The 23543-nt window shown below is 38.5% G+C and overlaps 1 protein-coding gene across 1 annotated transcript; it reads right to left on the minus strand.

Annotated features, from left to right (window-relative positions):
• Nucleotides 1–617: 617 nt before the first annotated feature.
• On the minus strand, nt 618–16810 carry LOC130221718 (5-hydroxytryptamine receptor 3A). The gene is made up of 9 exons (XM_056454300.1): nt 16715–16810; nt 15712–15893; nt 15579–15623; nt 10987–11096; nt 5324–5496; nt 5082–5242; nt 3971–4181; nt 1294–1434; nt 618–1182 (listed from the first exon to the last, which is right to left on the minus strand). The coding sequence occupies exons 1-9, from the start codon at nt 16752–16754 to the stop codon at nt 1010–1012; spliced, it is 1236 nt and encodes a 411-aa protein (XP_056310275.1). The 5' UTR covers nt 16755–16810; the 3' UTR covers nt 618–1009.
• Nucleotides 16811–23543: the final 6733 nt, after the last annotated feature.

The raw sequence follows: 23543 nt of genomic DNA on the forward strand, positions 1-23543 counted from the left end.
AGTGGAAAAAGGCACAATCTTAACTTCTGTTTCGTGGCGACTTTAAAAGTTAAAGGTGGACAGAAACAATTAAAAGTGTATCATATTCTGTTGCTATATGTGGAAGATACAGATCTGAAAGAACAGGAAGAGCTTGTGATGTGTTGATTTCATATGTATAGTGTGAGCAGTCAAGTCGCTGCTGAACAATCGGTCTGCACAGTGCGAGCACATGAATCGTGAGCTTTGACTTTACAATGCATGCAGTCTTCCTGTACAGTGTGAGTTGGTACCATGCTCAAATCGCATGGAACTTGACAGTATATGCTCGACATTAGTTACCTCAAGGATGGATTGCTGTCAAACATTTGTGATCCAGCCAGAGGTGTGGAGTGAGCAGCAGCTCATTATCATTTAGAAAGACAAGAACTCAAATAGGTTGCTGGGAAATGTGGTGTTTTTAAGGTAAAAAGAGACATTTATTCACAACTCCATTGAGAAATTTAATGAAAGGAAGCTATAGACTCCAAAAACTTATTTCAACTTATAAAATGGGCATCCAATGCCCATTTTATGAGTTAGACACAAAAAGAGGTGTGCACTTGAGTGAAACAACGAATTTTAGATGTAAAGAACATTGACAACTGATTAAACCTGGATTTATACTTCTGTGCCAACTTATTGGCATATCCCACAGTGCATATTTTGCATGTAGACCTGAGGTCCCAAACTGCCGACCTGCGGGTCATTTACAGAGGCTCTCGTCCTCCCTCTGGCCCCCAACTGACCCAAAATATATATTGTTTGAATTACTATAATTGTTGTACATTTTTGAGAGGTGTGCATCCGTGTATGGTGAAGTTATGCGACTGTAAGAAGACTACCACGGGGAAATTGGCTTTAATTATTCTACACTTCTACATATATTAATAAAGCAATTCCAAGCAATAATCCTTCTGAAGTACTCTGAGTAAATGAACTATGAGTCAAAGTTTGTATTAAATGCATGGAATGGCACACAAGACACCACTTATGAAATCCAATTTTTCCCAAGCACAGACAGAAACACAATAATGGTGATTATGTATAGAATGAAGAAGGCCACGTCTGTGACTCTTGCCACTCGGACCCAGTACAATGAAGAATTAATCTCATTCTCATCTCTGATGGAATCTGGAAGAATCTGCTGATTTCTGACACTATCTATGAGAGGAAATACAAAACAAGACACTGAGTCATCTCAGTCATCGTATATATGCAAATTTGTTGAATCTTTGTAAAAGAAAAAAATGGAAAAGTAGTCTTCATTCTTACCATCTCGTCCAGTAACGGCAGCTGTTTTTTCCATTAATGCAGCCGATCTCCTCTCAGCTCCTTTAGCCATCAGATAATTTACAATGATGGTCTCCAGAATACCGATGCCAATGAGACTGAAAATCACACTGCAGTAAATCCCTGTCAAGACAGCAAAAGGCTTGGTTGCAACAGGCCGAGTTAAGGGGTCTAAGAGGTCAGAGTTTAACTCAAGAGGCTTGACTTGAGCTCCATAAGCAAAAGGATTTACACAAACAGGAGATGGAAGTGGCTGGAGAGTTACTGAAAGGACTTGAGGCATAACAGGAGATAGCAGGGCTTGATGCATAAATAGAGCCAGTGGAGTAGACAAGGCAAAGTGCTTGGGCAGCGTTGACAGTGCAGCAAACTTGGCCAGTTCAATCTTGGTGCTAGCCCGTATCCTGAGCAGATGCTGTGGTGGTCATGGATGAGTGGAGACTGATTGCTGAAAGACCCCAGTGATAGACCAGTCTCCGCATTGATCACGTGGACTAGCTTACTAGGGTTGGGTAGATAGACGATGCCATCGTCCATTGCAGTTGGCCGATAGACACTACGATGCTGAGCCGGCATCGCGATGCTCCGCCCCGCACCTTTCGCAGCAACAACCCATTGCCGAAAAACACACACTTACGATCTCCATCCACACTATACTGCTGAAAACGCACATCATGTGACCACACACAGATGATCTGTCATGCGCTCTAGCATCTGCGCACGTCTGAGCTCCAGGCAGTCAGTGGGTGCTTTGAGCACAAAACCCCAGAGCAGCACATGTCGGACAGTTTATCGAGGATGTACCTCTGGATCGAGTCTCACTATAGTCAAACGTGATATTTAATTCATCTTGTCACTATCTAACGACTCTCAGATCTTTAGATTCTATCAGGTAATCTTTCGCTTTCACGCTTGTACTTAGTCATTTAAGCGAAAACGTCAGTTACTGTTGGTTGGTTCCTGTTGGTTGTCCACCTTTTTTTACCAACCAAGTTTGTTGACGCTATTATAACGACTCAGATCACCTATTCACGAGTTCTGCGGAAAAAAAAGTGACTGACAGGTGGTAATTTGTGTGTAACTTATCTTAATTTATTTATGATTTGGTTATGGGTAAAACAAAGACCATGTGGGTCAGGTAGTTGAAATGGTAGGCTGCAAATAATTAATTCATTATAAATTAATACATTTTTCATAAATAAATAATTCATACATAATTATTTCACCGCCGCCTATGACGACGATGCCATCGTCCATCGCGATGTTTCACATTAGACATCGTACCTGCTGCTTCTCCAAGATGGATGTTCATCATTTTCAAGCGAGTGGTGCCTAGACTGCAGCTCTGTACAAGACGTTTGGTTAAAGGAGAATCGGTCGTGCCCACATGAGCCTGTTTTTTCCTCTTTTTTTTTTCATTCCCTTTTGTCAACTGGTGAAGTTTGTTCCTCCTTGATTGGTTTGGGACTTGCGGAGCTGCGCATCGGTAGACTTGCTCTTCAGTATTCAGCTACATTTACATTACACTGAACTGAACTAAACTGAACTTCACCTGTGAAAACTTGATTGTTTAAATTTACCAGAACTTTAACTATGTTAAGCTGCTTTAACACAATCTACATTGTATAACGCTCAATAGAAATGAAGATGAATTGAATTAAAAAATTTAATACAGCAATATTCTCTTGTGCTGAATTTGGCTCTGGGGTTGAATCTGGTCTAGACTGCACCTAAGAGCTGGACAGGACACTGTGCTTATCTATTATTGGTTTCTGGATGAACTGGACAGTCCTGCGAAATTCGCAACAGGAATTGCATTGTGGATGTGTGTGGCTACAGATATTGTACCTTAGTTTTGATGGGTAGTTAGTAAACCATGCCAGATCAGGGTAATTCCTTGAGGAAACCTTCCACCTGGTCTAGTACTGGTCAAGAATGGTCATGATGTCCAAGAATAGTAATGCTTAGAATTTGGTATTTACATTTAACCCATCTAATTTTGAGCAGACAGACTAGTGGACTGCAGCACTCAGGAGGGATGTGGAGATAAGTTGCCTTGCTTAAGGACACCTTAATTGTGGCCATTGAGGGTGGAAGAGAGTGCTGTTCATTCCCTCCCCACACATAAAACTCCTTGAAGCACTGGAAAAAACAACCATAACCTCATGGTAATGATGTGGTAACATGGCCAATTCTCTAACTATTAGACCACAACTGCCCCCAATGGACGGAGGAGTTGCATAAAGGCTAAGTCAATCTTTTAAGGTTTAAGTCTTTCAAGTATATACTTTATACAGGTTGGTTCTGTTACACATGGTCAGCATGCACCAAGAGGGTGATAATACAAAGCGCAAAGGTCTTTATTGACATAACAAAATACTCTGAAGTTTACAGGAAAAGTGTAGAAGAAACACTATCAACAAAAAAGCAAAAAACTAGCGATGCCAAGGGACTGTTACATAAAGAAATCATAAAGATTGAAGTTTGCAAATTATGTGTAACCCCACAAACAATCTAGAACTTAATCAGTCATAAGTTTTAAACTAAACTAAGCAGCCAACAGGAACACAAAAACCTAAATATAAACCATGATAATCAATTGCACATTTCATTAGTTATATATAAATTATGATGATGATCATGTCCAAGTTAAACTCACCGATCAGAGGAAGTTTATCAGCCGTAGAGGGCAGTGTGTCATTAAGAATCAGCAGCAGCACAGAAATAGCCAGAAGTAAAGTCACTTTAAAGCTCAGCTTGTCTGCTCCATTTGCGTCTATGAAGAACGAGGTCACATCCAGCACAAGGAAGAAGAACACAGGAATGATAATGTTGATAACATACAGCAAAGGTCTCCTCTTGATGGTGATCTGATGTGCAAACGGAAAAATATATATATTAGTAAAGTAAATCAGTGCCTATTCTGGAATCCCTAAACGCACCAGGAAAAAGAAGTATACCATGCTTGTGACACAATTAAGTTTTAAGCTCCTTGATTTGCTGCAGTATTAAAATAAAATGGTATATATATGAGCAATTCCATACAAATGTCAACCTTGCCATAAAATAAATTTTCACCAAAATATGGAAATTGTATCTAAGTTTTTTGTGTAAGCAAGTATTTTACAGTACTTTAGAAATACTCAAAAATGTCTCTGTCAATGTTTTCAAACAATTATATTTAATTTACCAAAGTCCCACAAGTGGCAATTTCACACCAGTCACATCCATAAAGAAGAGATGTCACATCTGTAACGACACTTTATATATATATATATATATGTATATATATATGTATCCATCACTCTCTATCACGGCTGCTGATGATTTAAGTTTCCTCTGACTTTCAGATGCCATCAATACTTCCAAACTATAAACGTTGACCAAAACTGTGGTAAATGTTCATATTTTAAAGTCACAGTACGGTTTAATGCAATGATCCTTGTCTCTCAATGTCAGTTTAAATCACTGATTTTGAAGAAAGAAGATTTTAAACGAGACAAGTTTATAATGACATGAGTGTCCAGGCGGCCCTACCAAAAAATTCCCTTGCGTAGAGACCATTAACTTATTTAATTGAGTGTTGATTGAACATTAATAATAAACACCCAACCAGAATCACTGAGGAGAATTTTTTTCAGTTTTCAGTGCATGTGCTAGTTTTGTCCCTATTGATGACTCAAAACAATATAGTGGGCTGACACTGAAAGAGATTTGTCCCAAAGAATGGCCAGATAAATATTGATATCTGGGTAACCTGTGCTCCTCACCTGATATACCAGCAGATCATGTAAATTCCCTAGAACAGTTCCATTAAAATTGGAAGGGTTGATCAAGAGGAGTTCCCACTCTCCCTGGGCTTCAAACAGATGCTTGGAATCCTGAGTAATAAATTTTGCTTCTGACAATGGATGGATGACAAGTTCCTTACCTGTCCAAAAACAAGAAACAAGTGATCAATAAACATTTTACATAATTGGCGAAGATTTATTTTGTCATTTTATACATGTACTTGTGTGCACTGCAGAGTGAAATGTTATATTGCAGGTTTGGGTGTCGAAGGGAAATTTGTATAAGTCCATCCTGCAAGCCGTGGTCAGAGCTAAAATATCAATGGAGACTGAAATAGGCCATATGTGCAACTGTAGATACGGAGACGGTGTTGTTCCATAGTCTGTCTTGATGCTAAATAAAAACAATACCATACATATTATTATGACTGACCACTCTTCAATGCAATGGTGACATCTGAAAAGTATTTTCAATAACATTTCTAGTTCTCAAATGTTACTAAGGACTTCCGACTAAACAAAGTTGTTTCCAAAGGATGGCTTTAATGACATTGTAAGTCCACTGAGGCACTCGTGTTTCCTGGGAGTTTCTCATATTTCACACTCACCTCGCGCCACCCACCCGTTTTTTTTATTTCTCTCAGGAAACTCCCGTAATTTGTATGACCCAATCTAATTACTTGTATGAAGCTCATCACCTCAAACAACTGACTAAATATTCAAATCTCAAAGCATTTTAGACCCCCAAACGAAGGTCAATGAATCAACTGAAATAAAACACAATCAGTTTCTCAAAATCTCAGCAGAGGATCGTTAAACAACTCCACAAACTGCTTCACTGGTAAAATTATAACAACTGCACACTATCAACCATTTATTAAGCATTAGAAAATATTTAGTTCGTCATTTGTTAAGTATCAACTCTACTTTAATAGACATCAGTGCGCAGTTTACAGATCCTACTACAAATGTTGTATTCTTAGCTAGTAAGCACATATATAATGAGCTTAATCAATGGATCTTCATACTTTATTAGGGATTAAGTTTTCATTGCTATATTAGATATTGCATTACTTACAAATTAGTTGTTTAAGTGAAGTTTCATAAACTAATTTCGAGAGGAGCACGTGATATGATTGAGCACGTCTGGCCACTCATCTGTAATCAGTAATAATCCAATCAGAGTGATCCTAGTTTACTATAAATGGATCATTTTCTCCCTACTGTTTCTATCTTCGTTTGGAAGAATCCCCCCTTCCACCCCATCTCCTCCTTTTCCTCCCTTTTCTAAAGGGGGAGCTCTGGAGACCTACCTGATCTCGGATCTCCTGATATGCTTATCGACCGGGCGGGAGCCCTGGGCTCAAATATCTCCAAGCTCAGGGTTCTCTCCCGGGACAGCATGCCAAACCTGCTTTATACGCCAAGCATATCTAAGTGGGAACTCTTGAAAGGTGCTGAATGTAAGTTTTTGACTTTTCTAAAGCATAAAAATACCATGATATGTTTGCAGATATTTAAGAAACATGCTAAGTGAACATTCTTGTGTTCACAATGCTGAAATTCTGCTTTGAAAATGTGTTTTCCGTGCCAGAACGCTGTCTTTGTTTTGGTCATTTTAACCCGCCCACTGCCAGTTTAGCCAATTATATTTCAGCACCTCGGGTTGCCTTGGTGGAAAACAGCATATTTTATTCGTTCATTCAGAAAGGCTCTAAAAAGCATGCCTCCGTGACCGAAATGCGACCTCTGGTGGACAGTAACAGCCCCCAAATGATTGAGTTCCACATGAGGTTATTAATTAGCAAATTATATAAATATTACGAACATAAACATTAGGTGAGCAGGTTACATTGTAACCCCGTGTCCTAACAACATCCTACGTGACGAGATATGCAGTGATGAGAAATTTGGCAGTTTGCACCAGACGAAACACGACAGAAATTTAAATACAGCCATTCAGAAGCACAGAATATGCACTCACTCACTTTATAATCTATTTAATACATATTAACCCTCTTTAACATTATTAAATGTACATGCTGAAACACTTGTGTTTAGTTCCTTTTGTGTAAAGTTCAATTTCAAATGGTTAATTTTATTTTAAAAATCTGAGGTGAACTATCTGCTGCTGCTTTCAGTATATGGAAAAATGGCATTCAAACTCACATTGTTAGCATTTAACACTGAATAAAGCGCATGAGCTTTACCTAAGTTGAACATCGTCATAGTTTTCTGTTGTGCACCTGCGAGAAATAGAAGCCGTTTCTAATATATCAATTCGAGGTGTTGTTAGGACAAAAACTCCTTTTAATATGGAAAATATTCCTTCTGTCGGGTGCCGTTGCTTTTATTTACAACACGGTTTAAATCACTCGCTCCTGTCCTCAATCTGGCAACCTGCGCTTTCGTTTGTTTTGATCCAGGAGTGCAATACTTAGTTAAACCACTGGGTGTCAGACATACATACTGCACCTTTAAGAGTTGGCTGGAGGTTTTTAAGGTCATTCAGAATTAGTAAGTAAATGATTAATTTGCTAGTTAAATGAATATTTATACGTCTTATTTTTAGGCATATAGAAATAATTACTTTGTATGTGCTTTAGTAGCACAAATTCAGTTTTGTGAACTAATCTGAAGAGAGAACTATTTAGTCTTTATAAATGGCAATTAAAGGCTCAGGATCAAATTTTCCTTTGATTATTTGGTACATAATTACTTTTGTTCTGAATCACCCTTTTGTCCATTTCTCTTTTCTGTTTAGAATAAAAATAAATGAATTGTCATTTATAAGGCATAAACAGTCCCCACTTTAGATTTAGCTCACACAACTGTAAGAGGTAATGTTAATACAGCATTAACGTACATAGCAACTATTACTACATTCCTGAAAAATAACAAAGTACAAATGTTAATTTGAATAGCTTAGTAATGATTTACTCAATGTGAATCATCTTTAAAAACACCAACTACTCTTGGTTTGTAATTTAGCAATGGAAAATTAACCAAATTACAAAGTATGAAATTACAATCCATAAGCACTTTATATGCTTTATAAGTGTCAATAATTCAAACAGACAGCATTTGCAACTGTACTTAAAACTGCTTATTAATGTAGAGTTAATGCTTAACATATGATGAATTAACTATTTTGCTCAATATTAATATTATAGTTCTTCTGAGTGTGCCAGTTTAGGTTCAGTTTAAAACACAATTCAGATTTTTTTATTATAATGTGTTAAAAAGTGTCATGTTGGGGGCGTGTCCACAGTTCGCTGATTTATGGGTGTGTTGCTTCACATGTAGATTAGTTTCGGCTTCCCGCCCAACATAACAAGGGGGCGGGGCCATGACCCGCTCTGTGTTTGCAACACAGACAGGCAGATTGAAAGGAGAAGGACAGGATCAGCATTCTGTCGTACATGTACGACTCGGACACAGACCAAGCAGAGAGTACAAAATCATTTGTGTCTTTGTACAGTTTTACAGCCAACTGTGTGCTAGTTTCAAGTGCCGAGCTTGTACACAGAAACTAATAACCACGCACACTGAATTAACTTTGACTGAGGCACCGGATGCGCCGCTCGAAGCCGTGACACGGCACACCAGACACTCTCTGTAGCGCGGCAGAAACATGAAGTGTCCCGAATCGTTGCGCCACGCATTTTTGAATTCTAAACATAGGTTTCTGCAGCGGCCCGCGGCGCCCAGCCGTCGACTTGAGTGTACCCTGATAGAAACCTATGTTTAGAATTCTAAAACGCATGCTAGTTAAGATCACAGGGAGCTTCTGGGATCGCGAGAAATGCAAACGGCTGAAGTATAAGGTAGACTCAATGAGAAGTACACATGTTTGCAAACCTACCTAAAGATACAACCAATAATTCCGATTAGAGCGATAATGTGGAGAATATTGCTCTTGTGTTGAGCCCAATGAGCCTTGCATCTAAAAATAGAGCAAGGGTGTTCCTTTAGTGATATCGCTTCGACTCACGCTGAAAATGGCGGACGTGAATCAACAAACTGAGTATTTAATGACGCGCCTGTCAATCAATATTGGTGGGCGGGGGGACCGCTCTCCTACGTAAAGTTGCAGTCAGTTTGAAACCGCTCCAATTGGTCCACCGTTTTTATGTTGTTAAAGTGAAAAAAAAAAAAGCACTGGGTGTGTTTATATCACCCCAATATGACAGTCTATACACCATACATGCACATATGTCTGTCCAAACAGCTTGAAAAGTAGATTTTTTACCATAAGTGCACTTTAATAAATTACTCATAGTGTGAAGTTATTATAAATTATTACAGCTTCACTTATTACTAATTGACTTTGATTCTAAATATGTAAGTTGTGGCGCTCAGGAATAGGTTAAAAAGAGAGCATCATGAGTTCCACGTGACATGATATTATGAACTTGATGCAATAACGACAATAATGGGCCCATTGCCACGACATAACGGTAAATAAAACCGTTGTCATGTCAACTTTCTACTATAAACAGAAGCTCGCAACAGCCGTGTGAAAAAACAATAGAAAAGTGGGCTGTTGGCAGGGGCGTTGCTAGACATAAAGCTCTACTGGGGCACCAAAAATAATAATAATAAAAAAAAAAAAATATATATATATATATATATATATATATATATATATATAAAAGATATATACAAAAGATATATATAAATATATATAAAAATATATATATTTTAAGAAATATTTATTATAAAAAAAATACAATTATTCTAAATAATCTTAAATATAACTGGAAAACAATGTTTAGACAAAACTGGAGTGATATGCTAAGATCATTTAAGAAATCTTTTGCATAAATATTAATTTCATTTGAATGAAATTCGATAGACAATTCAATAACATAAAATAAGATGTTTTATAGAATTATCAGTTGTCTTAGACTTGACACATGGCAGAGAATTAGGTTCGTTAAGTCTTTACCTCCCCGACTCCTCATCCCTCCTTTTTGCTTCATACAAAAAAATCAGGAGCCATGCTTAGTAAGATCACCGCCATATTGTTTAAACTTTAGTTTTGTCGACTACCTAAACAAAAAAGGCTGTTACGCCAGTTTTACAACACATGAGCGGCGCGTGACAAGTAAGTAGCCTGCTTTTTTAGCGCGCATGTTAACTACTGGGACTTGCACCGGCAGAAGAGCAGCGCGTGAGAGAGGCGCACTCGCGGAGAGGCGTAATTTCTCTGCGCACACGCGGAGATGCGTCATGTTTGCTTTTTGATTAAACTACATTGCTTTCACCAGCGTTGGTTCGGTTGCACATAGAGAATAACGTCTTTATTTCGGAATTACCACTCTTAATAAATACACTTACATATGAAGTAAATCACATCTCAATGCGTTTACTGGGGAACTGGAGATTTTTACTGGGGCACGTGCCCCAGTAAATTGGGTCTAGCGACGCCCCTGGCTGTTGGAAAGAAAAAATACATTCTGTGTGAATGGTCAAGCTTACATTAAATGCAGACCACTCTTCGCAGCAGTGGTGACTTCTGAAAACTCATTTTCAATCAAATAGAGAAAACAGAAATAGAGTCAAGACGGTTAGTAATAAGTGAAGCTGCCGAGGCTGTATGTGTTGCTTAATGATCCTCTGCTGAGATTTTGAGAGACTGAATTTGATTTATATCAATTGATTTCATCCACAGCTGTGACTGAAGCTTAAAAAAAGATGTCATATACACTTTCATTCTACACTCTCAGGGGACATCAATTTAATGTCCTTAATATGTCTAAATAGACACCGTTTGGCCACAACTTTGCTTTAGGCAGTTCCCCATTTTTTACCTATCAATTTCTAAGTCTCTATTCCTAACAAATACAAACAAGTACAAATATAATTTATTATTTCCTACCTCTCTTTAATAAGAAGGTCGGGAGTCCAAAACAATTCTTTATTTGCATGAAATAGTTCGAATCCACATTCTTCGTAGTACTCCCACAATGGAATGCCATTGAACCAAGCCTGCAAATGTATAAATATAAATTTCAACATAATATTTTCATTGTCATGATTATTAACTGGAGTGCCCAACCAGACTCACTAGAGGGCACTCCAGCAACATGTACACTCCACCAGCTATTCACCCGGACTACACACCCCATCATGCTTTCAGACTTTGATTACCTGCTACAGCTGACATCAATCTGGACATCGAACGCATATGCACACAGCTGCAGACCATTACACTGATTGCACACACTATATAAACACCACTCACATACATAGTCGTTTACAACCCCATACCAGAAAACATTGTGACAGTATGGAAAACACACAAAAAAGTAGTGATTTCTAAATTTACTTTGACTTGTATTTTATTGCAGACAAAAAAAAACATTATTTAATGTGTTCCTCGTGTTGTTGTTGTTGTTGTTTGTTGTTGTTTTCTAAACAAACACACATTTCAATTTTGGTACTTAAACAAATTTAAAAAAACAATACTAATCAGAAATAGTAAAGCATTTACCACTTTGTAATATTGCCATTTCTTTTCAAAACACCTAAAAGTCGTTTAGGGACTGAAAACACTAAGTGATGAGGTTTTACGGCTGTAATTTTGTCCCATTCTTCCTGCAAACAAGTCTAAAGGTGGGCAACAGTACGGGGTCTTTGTTGTTGCATTTTGTGCTTCAAAATGCACCACACGTTACCATTTCATTGGGAGTGCCGTGATATTCATCTGTTTCTGTTATGTCGTGGCACATTTCAAGAGTTCCCACTTAGATATGCTTGGCGTATAAAGCAGGTTTGGTATGCTGTCCGGGGAGAGAACCCTGAGCTCGGAGATATTTGAGCCCAGGGCTCCCGCCCGGTCGATAAGCATATCAGGAGATCCGAGATCAGGTAGGTCTCCAGAGCTCCCCCTTTAGAAAAGGAAGGAAAAGGAGGAGATGGGGTGGAAGGGGGGATTCTTCCAAACGAAGATAGAAACAGTAGGAAGAAAATGATCCATTTATAGTAAACTAGGATCACTCTGATTGGATTATTACTGATTACAGATGAGTGGCCAGACGTGCTCAATCATATCACGTGCTCCTCTCGAAATTAGTTTATGAAACTTCACTTGGAGCAGCCAAATTGCTGTTCTGTGTAATGGTCAAAGTGTGCAATTCTGTGTTATTATTGTTCCAGTTGCTGGTTTGCACTTGGTCGACACTTTCCTGCATGACCATCCCTTGTTTGAATAAACCTGTGTTTAGAACTTAGATCGTTGTCATCACATTTTATCATAACAGAAGACTGGATCCTAACCGAGAGGGATGTGGATGCAGACCTGGTGCAATGCAATCTGAGCAGCATCCAGTGCTTTATAATGCGCTCACCTAACTCTACCCCTCACAGTGACGTCACTAGTTTCAGTAAGTGCATAATGTCTGACATTGCATCACTGAGATATGCAGTCTCAGCTTGCATCATCAAGGCTGCATCCCAAAACTATTGTCTCAATCCGCATACTATACATCCTAAATAGTATTCAAAAATAGAATTAGTATGTCCCAATGTGTAGTATGTTTAAATGAGTATGCCAAAGGTTCCCCGATAGTCTACTATTTCCAGTAAAAAATTTGAAGTGTAGAACCATCCATATGCTAATATTGCCCACAATAGTGCACGTTGCACATGAATTTGATTAGAACTACAAACTCGGGAAAAAAACTACAAACATGGTGGACGTTCCTAGACCAGGGGTCACCAAACTTGTTCCTGGAGGGCAGGTGTCCTGCAGATTTTAGCTCCAACCCTAATCAAACACACCTGAACAAGCTAATCAAGGTCTTACTAGGTATACTTGAAACACCCAGGCAGCTGTGTTGAGGCAAGTTGGAGCTAAACCCTGCAGGGACACCGGCCCTCCTGGACTGAGATTGGTGACCCCTGTTCTAGACCAACCATCAAAAAGAGAGGCTTCAGTGGTGTTGTTTGACCTGATTTATTAATATCTAGCCAACTGGAAAATATTTAAATCCCATTTTTCATGTTATATTTTACAACAATGTGAACTTGTCATATTAATTACGTTGTTATATTTCAACAACAATGTGAACTTGTCAAGATATGCTTGGACATTAACTTCTGAATGCATAATCATCCAAAACCTTAGGAGATTTCCCTGCATGAAAGACTCACAAATGGCAGATTATCCTGCTGCTGCTGCTTCGATGAAACAAAAGTGGATGATGTGTCGAGATGATTGACAAGGGATGTAACTAAGCAACATAATCTGTTACCAAGGAGGTAGTATATCCCAATGCTTGCATGCTCTTCTGTATGTACGTTTTTTAGAGCGTAGTATGATTATGCCAATATATGAATAATTACATCTACACCAATCCTAAACCCAGTCCTTGCTGTAATCAAAGTCTACACATACCCCAACCTTAAAGTCAACCCTAACAGTTATTAATGTCTACACCTACCCCAACCCTAAACCCAACTGTCACAGCAGCATAGGCGTTACAATGTCCACTAAGTACTGAACCTAATTCATGTGATCCCAAGAGTCTTCACCTTAAATCAGGAACTTTCAGTTCTCTGACAAACTGTTTAACCAGAATGCATTGGTTGTCAAGCAGCAGACGCATGAAGTCAAACAAGCCTAAAGCTATGTGCTCACACAAAACAAAAACACACAGCTAATAACCACGTGAACTGTGTGCAAGACACACGAAAACAAAAGCATCCAGCTGCAAACACAAACCGCATGCGAAGACATGAAAACACAAGAGAGCTAGACAGATGCAAGATGACAAACAAACAGATAAGCAGATGGATATGGAGCATGAGTGTCTGAACCTTGAAAGAAAACTGAAGTAAAGTGTACACTGTAAAAAATGGCCGATTTCAACGGTAAAAAAAATGTAAAAATACTTCAGTAAAAATCCGTAACCTGGTTAATCTGTTTCCTTAATATATACGAATAAGCGTAAATTGACTTTCCTAGAATTCCCTTCATGGCACATCACTTTTTATGCTTTTTGTTGACATTAATATGCATCTTTTTAGTTGTTTCCCCATCAGTGATGTATTTTAGAGATTTATGTTACATCTAATGTTGATGAACAATGTTTATTTCATGACTCATAATTTTATGCGTGTTACCATACTGGTGGTTAGTCGCTGTGTGAATGACACTGAGCACCTTCTATACACTGATACACTGAAAGTGGGAAAAGTTGTTTGTGATGAGCATTGGTTTATTAGAGATATATCCAGCTGCAGAACCGCAGAACCACACAAGTTTCAGGCACATACAATCTAGCCAACCCAGACTAATATTTGTGAAATAAAGTAAACACTATTGTTTATCGTGTACAATATTTATTAACCACATATATCAAAATATATCGATGACGATGTCCAAGAAGACGTTAATAACATTAACATCCGCCGTAACCATATATGGTTTGCCTAGATTGCGTGTGCCAGATTGTGTGTGCCTAGAACGTGTGTGGTTCTGCGGGCCTGCAGCTGGATATTACTGGGATCATTATGTAACTTTCTCATCACCACCTGCATATGGCTGTGTTAACGTGTCTATCTGTGTAACAAAAGATGTGTAGATGTTGGTAATTCAAAATACAGACATATTACATCTATAAATTAATCAAATACGGTAGTTTACCATAAAAATTTGAAATTACTTTTACTTTTTGTATCGTATTTTTAATGGTAAAATACTGGCAACCACATCTGCTGTTTTTTTTACCGTAAATTTTACGGATTTATTTTTTACAGTGCAGGTTGTGAACGCCACAACACACAAATAATACAAATAACATTCACAACAAGAACACACAGACAAGAGTTGAACTCAAACCCATGAACTCACAAGACAAAACAACTGGAGTGTAATGGCCCGTTTCCACTGAGTGGTACGGTACGGTTCGGTTTGGTTTGGTATGCTTTTATAGCCGTTTCCACTGTCAAAAAGCGTACCGAACCGAACCGCACCGTACCACTTTTTCGGCACCCTTTCGAAATTGTACCAAACTCAAGAAAGGGTACCATAAGGCAGAGCTACACGCACAGCTGAACGCTGATAGGTTACAGAGAATCGTCACTCGTGCGTGCGACAAAAACAAGAAACAACACAGGAAGTGTTAACCAGGAAGAAAAGACAAAACCCTGACAGTAACTGTATTAAAAAAAGTTTCTTACAGTAAATTTCTGTACATTTTACAGCATATTCATTTGTTTTTACACAAATATTTTGTACATTCCACTGTTTTAAATGGTAAAGTTGTTTACATTTGTATATTTTTTTAATCAAATTATTCTGGCAACCAGAGCTGCCAATTTCAGGTTTTTTTTTCAGTGTATAAAACAACAATTGTTGTGGGCCATGTGGACATTTGGATTGTGAAGTAAAATGTAAATGTAAATCTGATCATATTAAGTCTTTGTGGGTTTGGGAGGATAAAATAGGTGTTTTAAAATACTTACAGTCACCAGTTTGACCTGTGTTGAGAGGGTTTGGGCCTTTTCATTCTGCAGATAAATAAAGTATGAACTGATGACACTTTTAGACACGTCATCATTAATAGGTGTGACAAGATATGTCAAGCTGGATACATACCACATCTGCAATGGAGGTCACATACATGTCCACATAAACAAATGAAGGCAAGCCATCAATAAAGGGCCGCATGTAGGTCTCCTTGCTGGTCACTAATTTTAGGACAAATTCAAATGCGCTTGTGTAGGTTTCACGATAAACTGAGTCACAGTCTGGTTTGAGTTTTGACACGTTGAGAGTTTCTGTCACATAAGAGAATATTTCTTTAGCAACCAGTCAAGAATTTGGAAATGTTTTCTATAACACCAGCATTCTAACTTTATAATATACGTAATTTATAATATACGTATACTCGAAGTAGGGTGACACGGTGGCTCAGTGGTTAGCACTGTCGCTTAACAGCAACAAGGTCGCTGATTCGAGTCCTGGCTGGACCAGTTGACATTTCTGTGTGGAGCTCGCATATTCTTCCCGTGTTTGCATGGGTTTCCACCGACTGCTCCGGTTTCCACAGTCCAAATACATGCGATATAGATGAATTTAATAAACTTGGCCGTAGTGAATGAGTGTGTATGGATGTTTCCCAGAAGTCTTTTCCCCCCACCAAATCTATCTTCATTCTGAATTGTTTTGGTTAGGTTATTTTTCCCTCTGAAGGGCATTGAAAACCATAACCAAATATATATATAAGAAATAAATGATTGATTAAAGAAGATACAGACTAGAATCAAGTCAAAATATCTGTGTCATGAGATAATTGTACTTGTTAAGATGGTTTGAAATAAAAACATATCTATGCTTTAGTAAAGAACAATAAAATGTCTTAAATTAAGTAGCTTATTATAACACCTATTCCAAGCAGTCTATTAAGTCTAACATTCTGTCTTAAAATGAGCAAACTGAAGTGCTTAAAACTGGCCAACGTTTCTGCTATCAGGTATCACTAACACTTCAGAATAAAGTATCCCTTTATTCCCTTATAAAGTAACCTTACAGCGCATGTTAGTTTGTAATGCTGAATGCATGAACCACTTTTTATTAAATAATATTTAAAAGGACTTACCAGCTGAGGAAAGAAAAGATATAAGCCATAGTAGGTACATGGTGAACAGGTTTGAGTGTTCCACTAGGTTAAACTGTTGATTGTAATGATTTTCTCTTCAACATGGACTGATCAAAAGGTAATATTTATACGCTGTGAGTTATAAAAAGGCCCCCCAGTATATGCATATTTACTTAAAATGTAGGCCAGGGTTTTAAGCAATTAGAATAACAAAGAAACTTGAGGACGTCTAAGGGACTGTGCTTTAAATATTATAATGACTCTTAAGTTTTGTGTAAATATTGAATAAAAAGAATATAATGCAAATATAATGCTTAACAGCTAGAGGGCAATATGGGTTTGACGACATTTTATTATGATAGTGATATTTGATATTCTTTCTGTGTATTTTTGTGATTATTTCTGTGTATTTTAGCCTTTTTTTGTACAGAAGGGGGTGTTTCTGCAGTGTTTGATTATAATAATCCCACATTTAGGAATGGGGGGGGTGCATTTAGGTGTTTATCTGCTAATCTTTACTTTCTTTTTGCCATAAAATATATACCTTTTCATAACATGCAGTTACAGCAGGCAATGAACAACTACTAGTACTAGTAGTACTACATGCTACTAGAGTCAGAAGTAAAGCAAACACTTTCATCTCATTGTTTTTGAATGGGTTTTTATCATACAAAAAGCATTATTTTAAGGTGCAGACCTGATGAAAATTCAACATTAAGTTTCAACCTTCCCTCTGTAAATTCAATGTTTTGTCAACACTGCTCTGCAATCTGCACGGTAAACCCAACTAGTTGACTTTAATAGAACTGCTTAAACCACTTAAGTTTGTAAACAAGGAGGATCCAAACAGCCCTAGACGTATTAACTAAGCCAAAATGTCTAAACAATGTCTTTTAGATGTCTTTAAGAATGTTATAATGATGTCCCCTAGGGTTACCCCTTTTAATACAAAAAAAAAATAAGGGACACATACTGCAGTGGAGGCCAAATCCCTTGGGGGCCTAGACCATAGTGATCACAGGCCCAGTAGCATGCCAGTGGAGGTAAATCGCAACTTAAAATATGTTTTCAGGAAAGTATGAACACTTGGGCATTAAAATAAACCGTCTTTTATTGAAATCTGTGTAAAGAGATGCAGTCATGCAGAATCTTTTGGTTGAGCTTGTGTCCACAGTCAGCACTGATATACCTAATGTTATGTTTAATAGTGTGGTCCACCTGCGTTAACTCAGTTGCAGTAACCTAGAGGAGAGGGGAAAATACTAATGAATCTAATTTTAAAGGGTGGTGTATTGATAACAGATTGTGGCAAAAAAATATTTGTCATCATTTGCAGTTACACCTATCCAAACATGGAAACAGCACGTACATAATCTATCTACAAACATTAGCTATAGTAAAGTTTTTGTATAGCATAGTTCTCATTTTTAAAATATGGAAAGTTGCAATTTACTAGTTTATTTTCTTTACATGTGCATTATGTTGGTTATTAATGTATTATTGTAATGTTTCATGTAATAAATGAATGCATATGTGCCTGACTGAACCTTAAAAAACAAACCATTATATTACATTGGATTGTGATTGACTCACATTGTTTTTACAGAATTTTTACAAATTACAATTTGTGACCCAGTGTGTGAAAACCAGGAAAAATCTAAGTCTGAGATGAAGTTTTGATCTAGCCATTCATTTCACTGTGATTTCAGTTGTTGACATGGATTTACTCAGTTAATATTAAATACACAGGGCTTGACATTAACTTTTTTGATCACCAGCCACTGTGGCTAGTAGATTTCCAACAATACATTCGCCATTTTCACTAGCCACAATTTTGCTGTTGGGAAAATATATTTTATATGCATAAATTTGACTTTGACATGCTAAAATTACTTGATTATGTCCACATGTCTCCTTATTCTTGTCACTTTTTGTGTGTGTGTGTGTGTGTGTGTGTGTGTGTGTGTTGTGTATGAGTTTGCTCAATGCTTTAAAAAAACCTGTTGACATTTAAAAAAAATATATATATATTGTCATGTATCTAAAATATGCACAGTAGTCTGTCCTGGCTAAAGGCTTGTTTCCACTGACTGGTACGGTACAGTTCGGGTCGGTACGGGTCACCTTTATCAGGCTTGCGTTTCCACTACCAAGGGTACCCTTTTGGTGTATGACAGAAAGTTTCAGTCGACGTCATTCTCGCTTGAGGAAATGTCTACAATAAAGCTGTATGGGTCGCTCACATATCATATGAGAAGCTCTTCTCACAAAACAGAGGCTTCATACACATAAATACTTGTGTAGAAATGTTTATTACTAACTTTTCTATGAACATAAGTTGATTATAACTGCAGATAAATGACAGTGCGAAACAGCCTACTGTAACATCTGTAACTATATTAAATAAATACATAAATGAATATATATAAACACATACAGCCCCTTACAGTCTCCGATATGTTACCAACTACAGAAGAACTACATAAAGTAGACATTTCGTCAGTATTTAGGTTCAAAACAACACAAAATATAGCCTACAGTCAGTGAAAACCTCTCATCTTTGTCTGTAATCTTCAGCAGCACATGTAGCCTCTGTTAGTAATTCCATCATTCCCGGTTCATATTAGTCCAAAAGGTGAAGATAATAAGTTAGTTATACATGGCAGTTTGTTCATGTTTGCTGAAAAATCATATGCTCCTTTTTTTCCGGCTTCTTCTTCAATTTTCCCCCTTCACTCTCGCGTTTGTCAGTGTCTGACAGGATCGGGTTTCAAAAGCACGTCAATAATCAAGTGCAGGTTATTATCAATTACCGAACCGTACCGTACCATACCACTCAGTGGAAACAGGCCAAAAAGGTCCCAGATCACCAGTTAACTACACATAAATGGGGAGTTAATCTCATAATAAAGCAATCATTTTGTAAAAACTAATAATTAAACCATATTATCAAAAATAACAGTCAACAAAAGAAAGCAGGTAAAAAAAACATACCGTGTGTGATAATGAAAGGATGATCACACACACATGGCTGATGTTAGGCTTGTTAATAATCTGTTCAAAGCATAATTGAAGCGAAAGCAGTGACTGCCGCTGCTTACAAAAGAATATATATTTTTTATATCTTGAGCTTTTGAAAGCAGCAGGAATGTAGGTGTACGATCATCGCTTTTTGTCCAGTCTATTTCAAAGAGAACCAATCGCACCAGTTGCGTTTCCTCTAGGCATAGTTGCTTCGCTCAAGAAAATGGGAGTGTGCATGATTTTTACAGTTGTGTGCATCACATCACTGTGCATTCACATCTAAGGCGGTGAGAGTATCAAAGGTCGCTCTGGCCGCCCTGGCGACAACACTGTCTGCCTTCAGCTCCGGTGGCGAGAGTGTCAAAATTCGCTACATTGATCTTGTATTTAAAGGGACCATTGCAGCATATCATATCAAATTATATAGCTTAGTCCCTTTATTAATCTGGGGTCGCCACAGTGGAATGAACCGCCAACTTATCCAGCATTTGTTTTACGCAGCGGATGCCCTTCCAGCCGCAACCCATCTCTGGGAAACATCCACACACACTCATTCACTACGGACAATTTAGCCTTCCCAATTCACCTGTACTGCATGTCTTTGGACTGTGGGGGAAACCGGAGCACCCGGAGGAAACCCACGCAAACGCAGGGAGAACATGCAAACTCCACACAGAAACGCCAACCCAGCCAAGGCTCGAACCAGCGACCTTTTTTCTGTGAGGCGACAGCACTACCTACTGCGCCACTGCGTTGCCCATCATATATCATATCATATCAGTTACATTCCTGCATAAATCATGCTTTCTAGCGTAAAAATGTTGCACACTTTTTATCAAATTCAATTACCAATGGAAGATCAAGTTGCATGTGGTGTTGCTTTGCTCCATTTAATTATCCTATATGTGTCCATATGTCTGAAATATCCTGAAGCAGCAAAACTGTTTTGTATTGTTGCATGAGATTCCCATGAGAAAACCAGTGACCGCAATAATCCAACCCTTGGGAACAACTGTGGTCAGAACCAAAGTTCACAGGTCTGTGTTTTCTAGAATCCACTCAAGTGGTGGACTTCTACATTCTGGTTGCTTGCTGCCGAACCACGTCATAGCTCATTACCATAAAGTTGACTTTATTTCAACACTCCACGACGCCCACATCGGTGAAGATGCGCCACGCTGCTCCTAGCCGCTTATCGCCGCCAGCTCCCATTGAAAATTAATGACTTCTGGCCACTTTGACGCTCACGTCGCTTTCGGTGTGAACGTTCAGTCACCATTTGGCGGGTTGGCAGGTGTTAATGTCAAGCCCTGAATACATATATTTTATTATTTTCACAGACTGTCTTTCATTTCATGTAGAAAACAGTAAATTACAACGAAAAAAGAAGACTTTAGCTAGGTTTTCACAGACTGGGTCACATTTTTAACATTATTTATCAAATAACCTAAATATTGTTTATAATAATTACGCTGTCATTACCATGTCTGCTTTGGGAGAGACTTGGGGTATGAAGGATTGTCTGACTGCTTTGATTTTTGTGAGCTCTGTCATTGCTGCTCTCCGGAGGCATGTTGTCGCACGTCCACCATGAGCCACATAGAACGCTCCCCGACAAATTGTGCCAACCCAGGCTCATTCTGAAAACGTACCTCCATGGACGTTTCAGAAGACCGCGAAATACGTCCCGGCGGCACGTTTTTCTGCAGTTTTTGTTTTCGCGAATCCGCCAGAGGTCGCCGTGTACGCTTTTCGAGATCTCAAATTTCCCTCGCGAGTGCCATAGGCGCCTGCTGTTCTCGCGTAAACCCACCAGAGGCCGCTGTCAACTCACTTTTTGACAGACTTTCTGACTGACTGAGCAAACGATCAGCTGACCCACCCTCCCTCTTCCCTAAACCCAACCAATTTTATAAATTGACCCACCCTCCCACTTCTTTAAACCCAACCAACACGTTTCAAAAGCAATCCAAAAAAATAAAAGCCCTCGTCTGACTTTTTTTTTTTACCACATTCTCAGATTTTACCACATCCTCACTCTGCTATTCACTTGTTTGTTTTATATTTTGGATTCTGTTTTTGTCTTACCTGCTTTCTGGAACCGCTCTTCACCAGACTCAAACCCCCGTCTTCGTGGTCAACTCCTCTCTGCATCTCAAATCCGCCGACGGACGTGGCGCGCTAACAGGACAAACTGGTTGCAGCCAGAATGCCATCCATACGGAGGTTAGCGGGGTCAGCTGGTAAGCGCGAAAAGGCGTCACACCGCCCCATAGCGTTCGTTTAAAGAAATGAAATGCAGCCATACGTACCTCCGCCTACGTAATTCGCTGTCTCCAGAAACGTCCGCAGGGCTTTGTTTTCACAATGAGCCTATGTTGAATTGTGCAGTTAGCTTAATAACAATTTCTGCTAACACTTTGACTGCAGCCAAGTATTTGTTTCCTCCCACTCTCTGTGGTAATTTTTGCAGTTGCTTGCGTTTAAGCTCTGAAGCTTTAAGACGTGGGGGGTTACCTGGAGAAGCATTTGCCATTTTTTTTAAATTACCCTGCTGAAAAAACCAGCTTAAACCAGCCTAGGCTGGTTGGCTGGTTTTAGCTGGTTGACCAGCCTGGTATTAGAGGAGTTTGGCCATTTCCAGGCTGGTTTACATTTACACTTAGTCATTTAGCAGACGCTTTTATCCAAAGCGACTTACAAATGAGGACAAGGAAGCAATTTACACAACTATAAGAGCAGCAGTGAACAAGTGCTATAGACAAGTTTCAGGTGTGTAAAAGTCTCCAGCCATTTCCAGCCTGGTCTTAGCTGGTCAGCCTGGGAGATGACCAGCCAAAGCCAGCTATGTCCAGCTTAAACCAGGCTGGTCAGGCTGGTTTTAGCTGGATTTAGCTGGTCATTTTCCAGCCTGACCAGCTAAGACCAGGCTGGAAATAGCTGGAAACCAGCCTGGAAATGGCCAAACCCCTCTAAAACCAGACTGGTCAACCAGCTAAAACCAGCCAACCAGCCTAGGCTGGTTTAAGCTGGATTTTTCAGCAGGGTACTCTGCCAAGACTTGACAGACTCTGCTTAAAACACCCGCCCTCCTCACTGGAGAGTTAAAAAGACCAATCAAACTAACAATGACGTCAAGTATTTTTATCTTAGTAAATTGCAATTCCTGAGAAAAACTACTCAATTGCAGTAGTTTGAGTATTTGTAATCTGTTACTTTACACCACTGGCTACGACTGAACAGTGGTCATAAATGGTCAATTCAGTTGTGTAAAAGATTTGACCAGGAAACACTATACCACATCACAGCCTAAATGGATGTTGATGCTTCCTACCTTCTCAAAAAAATCTACCCAGAATGCATTGTTTAACAAAATAATTCTGTTTTGGTTAACAAAAAAAAAAAACGTTTACATATAATTCCTTGTCACAAAGGCATAATATGAACAACAAATATTTTCATTTTCATATTTCCAGTAAGTGGTGCATTTTCTGTCCCAGAGCAATATCAGCTCATATTACATACAAGTGGATTTGAATGGCTCCTTAGAGGATTATGTTTTAAGTTTAGCTGTATGTTTGCACAAACTATTTGACTATTAATTTTATCAGAGCATTTCAAGTAGCTGTATGCTTACACAAATTATTTGAATATTATATGAAAGCATTATGAAATCGAGCATAATTTAACCTTATTGATTATGAATGAAAATATTTGGATGTGAATGTGTGGGTATTTGCATTTTTCTTTCTCTCAGAGTATAAAAATGACCGAATGACAGTTTAAGAGTGGATCTTCATTTTGC

The sequence above is a fragment of the Danio aesculapii genome, chromosome 3 (genome assembly GCF_903798145.1).
Source record: "Danio aesculapii chromosome 3, fDanAes4.1, whole genome shotgun sequence".
In the NCBI taxonomy this organism is placed as follows: Eukaryota; Metazoa; Chordata; class Actinopteri; order Cypriniformes; family Danionidae; genus Danio; species Danio aesculapii.